Raw genomic sequence first — 8,495 nt, 5'->3', positions numbered from 1 at the left:
TTTTTTATTTTTGTTTTTGGTTTTTATTAATTGCGAAAAAGCATCTGTGAAATGAAGAACAAAAGCGTGTACAAACGAAAAAGCAAATCAACAACGTCATTGTTAATATGTTGGAGTAGTTTTGTGCTACTCTGATGTAATGCAGAGATGGAGTATATGGTCCTGCCCTAGGACATCGCAATGTTAATTGGACCATATTTTTTATATGAATTGTGGTTAATTTTGGAGTACTCCGTGGCCCTTAGGGAGTACTCTTTACATGCATGCATGGAGTAGTCGCGATTTTTGCAGGGCTATTCTCTAAAAGATTAGATGAAAAATGCAATATTTTCGCATTTAGCAAAATTAAAACACGTTTTTCGCTGTAAAGTGAACTGTTTTGGCAGTTTCAACTCGTTCTTCTTTTCGCTTATTCTTTGTTTACTTGTGGTACACAAATGTCAACGGCCAGGACGGCGCAATCTTGTATTCTATCATTCTTGCCAGTAAACAGCTGTTTGTGAAACGTGGCGTTGCCAGACTTGCACTTCACGATTTCATGAAATGATGCCAAAGAATGTAAATAACAAGAAGGTGAGCAATAGGGGTGTGCCTTCTCTTTTGCCCGAGTACGTTTTTTGATTGGATGAAAAGAGAAGGCATGCCCTGTTGCGCAATTTCGCCACAATAATAACGAGTTATCCCTTCTTGTTATGAAATTAATTCGTGAATTTTCCTACGCATAAACGTATTATTAGTTGCATTTAGGTGACAAATTTTGTATGGATAAATGTACATTTAGGCTTTCTGCACATTGGTCGTCCAATCATAATTGCTTCATCTTCACAATCATGATGCAACGGTTACATGACGACTACACTTTCGCACACTCGGTCGTGATATTTCAATTCTTTTGGTGTCAAAAATTCACTTGGAGCAGGTATTTTCTGTTTTTCTTGTTGTTTTCTTGTTGCAATTTTTAAAACATAGACTGTGTTGCAACAATTCTAGACATAATTTTTCAGTAATATCTCTTCTTTTCTTTTCCTGAAATGTGTTTTGTGCAAGCACAAAGAGACTTATTCCAATTTCGTCATATTTTATAGTTAAAACGCTCACACTTATTGAATTTTAATGCAATTATCCACTTTTTAATAACCTATTAAATTTTATGCAAAAAATAATAATTTTTATGCAATTTTAATGCAAATATTAACTTTTTCACTAATTTTTCGCCATAAAATGTAAACAGACAATGCATGCACAACGATTAGCAAACGACAGTGCCGTACTTATCCGTTTCTGCATCTTCTATGATTTGCCGATAACGACAAGTGTGCAGATCTCCTTTGAAATGCATGTGCTCGGCTGAAAATTTCAGAGCGAGACGATAACGCAACTATGATTATACAAGTGTGCAGATAGCCTTAGAGTTAAATGTGCTTTACGCGTAAGCAAAAACAGCGTAATAGGCTGTTTTTGCTTACGCGTAAAAGCACATTTAGCGCCTTTAGCTCTAAATGCTACTCTAAATGTACATTTATCCATACAAAATTCGTCACCTAAATGCAACTAAATGCAACTCCATTTTTGCATTAAGAATCTAAATGCTAAAAGCAACCCTGTGATCTTCCAAAATTTCCACGATTCGAACATGGTTTAAAGAGAAAAAGTGGCAACATTGCTTTTTCGAGTATACAGTTGCTAGCTACGTTTCAGTGATCGCCGATCGAGATTTCTTTTATTTTGCATTACATATTTGGATAAAGAAAAGTTAAGCAAATTCAACATCGATTTGATGCTGATAGAAATCTGGATCAATTTGTGATCAACTCGGTTCGTTTTGTTTCCTAATTAAGTGAGAAATTTTAATTGACAGCACCGACAAATGAATATATACACAAACAAATTTTCGGTTATGGTTAAAACAATACAAGTTTTTGTATTGAATTTTTGGTTTAAAATTTATTTTCAGTAGGGTTTTTGCACATTATCTCCTGCGTGAGAATTGATCGTAATATATACGCATCTAAATTAGAGACTGGAACACGGCTGTTTGTCAAAAGCATACGATTTCGAACTCGCGTAAATGTACATTTGCTAAATGCTATAGCATGAACGCTCTTCGAAAACATATGTTCGAAAGTGCTAAATGTTGCATTTTTAATGCAGCAAAAACGCTACATAATGGGCTGTTTTTGCTTACGCGTAAAAGAACATTTAGCGCATATAGCTCTAAATGCTACTCTAAATGTACATTTATCCATACAAAATTCGTCACCTAAATGCAACTAAATGCAACTACATTTTTGCATTAAGAATCTAAATGCTAAAAGCAACCCTGTGATCTTCCAAAATTTCCACGATTCGAACATGGTTTAATGAGAAAAAGTGGCAACATTGCATTTTCGAGTATACAGTGGCTAGCTGCGTTTCAGTGATCGCCGATCGAGATTTCAATTATTATTTTACATTATTTGGATAAAGAAAAGTTAAGAAAATTCAATATCGATGTGATGCTGATAGAAATCTGGATCAATTTGTGATCAATTCTGTTTGTTTTGTTTCCTAATTAAGTGAGGAAATTTTAATTGACAGCACCGACAAATGAATAAAACAAAAACAAATGGTCGGTCATGGTTAAAACAATTCAAATTTTTGTATTGAAGTTTTGGTTTAAAATTTATTTTTTCCTTTTCAGTAGGGTTTTTGCACATTATCTTTTCCGTGAGAATTTATCGTAATAGATACGGATCTGAATAAGCGACTGGAACACGGCTGTTTGTCAAAAGCATACGATTTCGAACTCGCGTAAATGTACATTTGCTAAATGCGGTAGCATGAACGCTCTTCGAAAACATATTTTCGAAAGTGCTAAATGTTGCATTTTAAATGCAGCAAAAACGCTGCATAAGCAACATAACAGTACCAACGTACTCAATCATTTTCAAAGTACCAGATTTGGTACTGTGGCGAATACTGCGGCAACGCGATGCGAACAACGAGAAATAGGCAGAATGTTCGAGGAATGACGTAGAATGTTCCTCGAAGGGAAACGCCAAGTTGGATGAACACTGCGAACAGCCAGAGAAAGAGATTGAGCGATAAGCTTCAGAACGTTCTAGAGTTGCCATAAGTGCGAGCGCAGGTATATAAGGGCGCCGCCACAGCGAAGTGAGTTAAACTATGTTCACATATCAATATTATCCCAATCAAAGCTCGTTTTTTAATCACCCCGTTTACACAGGCAAAACTCAGATTATTAGCCGTCAAATTTGTTGTGCTTATTATTCTCACATCTCAAGGAAAAGTTATGTTTCTTCTCTCTGCCACCGTGATCACGTTTTTATGCTATAATAAGTAATATAAATATATTTTAACTTAACATTTTATTAAAAATACCTTTACAAACCTATTTTCCTTGCTAGCGTACATTTTTGTTTACTTTTACATTTGGCATTTCTCTTCTTTTTTGAAAAAACAATCGATAAAACTAGGATGGACACCGAAAAGTTATCGGTTTAACCTGAGATTATTTTATAATTACAGATTAACAAGGAACGAATTTTATATGGCTAATCTCTTATTATAATTACAGATTAGGGTGTTAAGCTCGAAAATGAGGATAATCTACTTATATGTGAACCTAGTATTAGTTGCAAGTCAGCAAGCTACAAGTAAAGTGAGCAGAGAAGTGAGTTGCGAATAAGCAAGCTATAAGTTTAATTGTGTTAACATGTTTGGTAAAGCGTTGTTATTGCTTTAGAGGTATTGTAAAGTGTTTTTACTGTATTAGCGAATAATGTAAATTGTTTGTTGTACAATAAATTTAATTGTACTACAATTTGGTCATCGTTAGCATTTATTTAACAATCCAGAGATACGAACCGGAAGATATTGGGGAAATCCCTCGAGGCTTCAAGGATAATCGTGCCAGTACGAAAGTAACAATACTGGCAACGCTGGTCGATTCCAGAAGTCGAGTTTTTTCAGCGAAAAGTCGATTTACGCTAAACTGAGGGTCGACTTTTCCATTCCTACTGCGTGTTTATCAACATCTTCCGACAAGTACATAAGAAATTTATTAATTTATTTATTTAAGTCGTAAAAAGTAAAGTAGTTGATAGAAGTTGCTTACATTTGAAAAAAATAGTAGTTAAAGCAAAATTGTTAAAAAAATCCACAACATACTGCCCATATCGGAAGCAATATAAAATCCCAGTTGCGACCTTCAAATGTGAATGAAATTGCCTGATAAGAGAACAATGCAAATAAATCATCCGGTGGACGCCATCAGCAGGGATTTAATCCGAATGGGCTATTTCACACTAGAATGACAGAACAATTATTCTCACGGTTTCACACTGGATGAAAACTAGCAGAACAAAATGCGTATACGTACAGGACATTTGCGTGTGTTTGTAACTTTTTGTGCTTGAAAGTTGCGTAGCGGCATTTTCGTAGTTACGCATCTGTTAGTGCGCTGCAGCAGAACTGCTACTTTAAGGCCCGTCTACATAAAACCAAGAACGAAAGACACAAGATCACGCAAGAACAAGAGAGTGAAAAAAGTCGATTTTTTTTAGCGGGTTCTACGCCATCTTGTTTCACTGGAAAACGAGCGAAAAGTAAACAAAGCAAAGAAAACAACGAAAACCAAAATTAGCCAAAATTATTGTCAGCCACTTTAAACGCACAATTTAGGTAAAATGATGCAACAAAATGCTTTAAAATGTGTTGTCATGTTGAATTAACTCTTCTTTACTTGAATAAAAGTGTAAAATAGTGGTGCTTGTGATGTAAACAAAAGCTCAGCTGACGAACCCGCTTTCGCAATCTTTTTTCTCAAAACCGGTTACAAATACAACGTCGCGTTCTTACGTGATCTTGTATTTTTGGTTCATGACATAAAACTTTGGCGTTGCGTTGGCGCTGGCGTCGCTTTGACAGCAGTGCGATTAAAGCTGATGCCAGATAAAACGCTTGCTTCGCTTTACGTGACAGATTCGCTTTGACAGATAAGATGAATTGTATGAAAATGCACAAAGCATGCCACATAAATCGTTGAAGCGGCAGCGCGAAGCGAAAAGATGGTCAACTCCCATCTTTTTGCGCGCTTTGACAATCAGCCGGTTTAATATTTATTTTGTTTCGTCCAAATTCGGGTTTTCATGCAGAAACATAAAACTTAATTACATTGCTGATAATTTTAAATCAAAATAATTAAAATCCACAGCAACTTTGATGAGTAAAAAAGCGGTACAACATTGTTTTCTTGGCGTTCATTGTGGCATACCTTTTGCGTCTGGCGCTTTGCTGGCAAAGTTATAAATGTCACGCAAAGCTACAAAGTTTTATCTGGCATCAGCTTAACGCCCGTGCTTGCTTTAATGAACGCTTAGCAGAGAATACTTTGGTAACTAAATTAACATACTAGCGGCAGATAAATCAAAATTGTATATCAATAATTGCATTAAAAACTATATTTCTTGTCCGCATTTGATTAAAAAGGAAAATTAAATCACATAATTTTAATAATTTGGAACGACGCGCGCGAAAAGTTGCGAGCCGGCCATCTTTCTGCGTTGTGCTGGCGTGGGCGTTGCCCAACTTTGGTTATATGGAGACTTTCATATAAGGTGCAATCCCGTATTCCTCGGACTAAAACTAGTAAAACTGTCAAAAAATAAAAATTCGCCCAGAGCGAGAGAGTAACATTGGAAAGTACGGGATCGCTTTCTAGTAAAAATGGTAACTTCTGTCAACTTCAACATAACCTCCAAATTAAGGGTGGGTAACTCAGCAAATTTATTGGAGTTGACTCAATGACTCCAACTCACTTTAAGGAGTCAGCTCATTCAACTAACTCATTTGACTCTTTGTATGTTACACTCATTCGTATCGTAGACTCGTTTTGAGGCATAGATGCGGTATAGCGGCCGTTGAGATAAAACAAAACTTTAAAGTGGGCGTGGTCAGCTCCTTTCTACTGATTTGAAAGGTGTAATTTTTTTTGTGTGCAAATTAATAGGGCGGTGCTAGGGGGAGGGTAAAGGTGGAATTTTCAATATTTTCAAAAGCTTATATTTCGAAACCTATTGTACCGAATTTCAAAATGTGGATATGGTTGGAAAGGCAATTGATTTGATATGCACATCTTTATATATCTTACATACATACATATTTCGAGAAAAACTAAAAAAAAAACGAAATTATAAGAATTTGTGAGATTTGACATAACACCCGCAATACAAAATACATATGGTTGTTGTTGTTGTATTCTTGCCACCACCTTGTATAAATTCGCCTCGTGCAAAAACAAAATGCAAGACTTTGCCATGCTAAACACTGTGGCGAAGCGAGAGAGTTATATGGATAAAAATGAGCCACTACCCTGCAAAAATCGTTGGACCATGTATTCTATTTGTGGTATATTGGAGTACTTACAAAAGTGTTCCTCTGTCATGCAGTAGCGGACCAACTCGTGTCTTTGCGCCAGATTATTGTTTGTTATCCGATCACTGCTCGTGTTTTAACGAAATGTCATTGAAGTTGAGCATTTGAAAGCACATTTGCATGTCTGGCTGTAGCTGAACGTGTAGAGATGCTCGCTGTTAGTTCTTAGCTCCCAGCATGTTCGGGTTCGAATGCCGTCAGAGGCAATATGTAATTTTTACTTTTTGTCTTGGTTTTTATTAATTTCGAAAAAGCATTTGAGAAGTGAAGAACAAAACCGTGTACAAACGAAAAAATATATCAACAATGCCATTGTTAATATGTTGGAGTAGTTTTGTGCTACTCTGATGTAATGCAGGGATGGAGTATATGCGTCCTGCCCTAGGAAATCGCAATGTTAATTAGACCATATTGTTTATATGAATTGTGGTTAATTTTGGAGTACTCCTTGGTCCTTAGGCAGTACTCTTTACACGCATGCGTGGAGTAGTCGCGATTTTTGCAGGGTATGATTCAATTGATTCATGTGAGCCCTACGGCATCAACTGAGTTACTGAGTTAATTTTTTTTTTGACAGGGAGTCTGAGTTACCGATTCACTTATAGGAATCAACTCAATAACTCAACTCTGAGTTGAGTTACCCACCTCTACTCCAAATTTTGGATGTAAATTTTTGCTTATTTTATACGTAAACACACTCAGCTCATACATATAAATAAAAAAAAAATACTTTCAAGTTGATTAGAATCAACTTAAACAAGTAATTAAATACTTTTCAACATGTATTAGCAGAGTGCACTTTTGTTTACAATTTGGTTGCCAAACGCACTGCAGCTGATCGTTTGAGCAGAACTTGCCAGCAAAAAATCTTTGGACTAAAACTGGTTTCTTCTGACGGAGAGAAGACCTTATTTACTCTCTTTTTTTGTGCTCTCAATAGTCAAAGAACCCAGTACGGGATCGATTTCCAGTAAAATCTGACTGATTCTGACTTTCTGACTAGTCCGGACTCGTACGGGATCGCAAGTATAAATACCTGTATTCATTCATAGTCAGCTGTCGAAGCGACGGCAACGCTAACATTCCCACGACAGCCGGTTCTACGTACCGGAATGACTCGGGTTTCACCCGACCAAGGGCTGTTGTTTCGGCGATCTAACCCCGTTTAGGTCGGCGAAGTATCTCAGAAGTTGTCCGTCCATAGGGCTACATTCACTACGTATTCTCCTACTCAGGGCTGGCATGAAGTCAAACCCTAGGCCAGAAACATACACCTGCTGTGTATGCCGGAGACGAGTACACCACAACTCCACCTCAGTCAAGTGTAATGCCTGCGAGGGGTGGAGTTACCTCAGAGTCTGCTCGGGACTACGGACGCATAGACAGTGGACCACGTCGTACGTGGCCCCCTGTTCCTCAAACAGAGCAGCCTCCACGGCTAACCATAGTCCGCCAGAGCAGCCCCACACACTCACACAGCAGCCACACACAGTCACCACAACACAACAACATAGTAACACCACAGACCGTACCACAGCCACTACAGACCACATAACGCACACAACCGCACCACCACCCACACGCCGCCGCCAACAACTCCTAGTTCCCCCTACAATCTGCACAGTATGTCAGACCAGGATATTCCGTAATGTGACATCAGTCAAGTGCAACACCTGCCTTGGCTGGTGCCACTTTAGGGCATGCTCAGGTCTGCGTACTACGCGAGATTGGACTGGGAACTTCGAGGGCCCGTGTTGCGCTGCTCGGTCGCAGCTCCCAATTGCGACGCCCCCCACCACCACCACAGGGCGGCAATCACCTCAGCAGCACACACAGCCAATGGCGGCAAGAACATACACTTCACTCACACCCCACATCACGACACGTCTCCCGAACCACATGAAGCTCCTTCAATTTAACTGTAACGGGCTACAGAGCAAGATTGAGGAGATAACCGTCTTCATGTGTCGGCATGGTATATTGATAGCTGCGGTCCAGGAGACGAAGTTGCACAGCAATTCAACTTTATTGAATTGCGCCGGGTACAACGTGCACCGTCG

At 38.3% G+C, this 8,495-nt stretch overlaps 1 protein-coding gene across 5 annotated transcripts in view; it reads left to right on the top strand.

Moving 5' to 3' along the window:
- Positions 1-3,944: 3,944 nt before the first annotated feature.
- Positions 3,945-8,495, top strand: part of LOC108359252 (group XV phospholipase A2-like) — an 11,425-nt gene continuing 6,874 nt past the window's right edge. For 2 of the 5 annotated variants that reach the window (XM_017611009.1, XM_017611006.1), the window contains exon 1: positions 4,305-4,392. In XM_017611009.1, coding sequence (XP_017466498.1) covers positions 4,368-4,392 — 25 coding nt within the window. In that variant the 5' untranslated portion in view covers positions 4,305-4,367. Of the gene's footprint in view, positions 4,091-4,304; positions 4,397-8,495 lie in introns of those variants that run through there. The other 3 variants (XM_017611007.1, XM_017611008.1, XM_017611005.1) reach the window with 3 other exon arrangements.

This window comes from Rhagoletis zephyria, unplaced genomic scaffold (assembly GCF_001687245.7).
Source record: "Rhagoletis zephyria isolate East Lansing unplaced genomic scaffold, Rhagoletis_zephyria_1.1 Rzeph_scaffold_00367, whole genome shotgun sequence".
NCBI lineage: Eukaryota > Metazoa > Arthropoda > Insecta > Diptera > Tephritidae > Rhagoletis > Rhagoletis zephyria.
The sequence above is the reverse complement of the archived record's forward strand: the minus strand, read 5'-3'. Positions and strand labels throughout refer to the sequence as shown.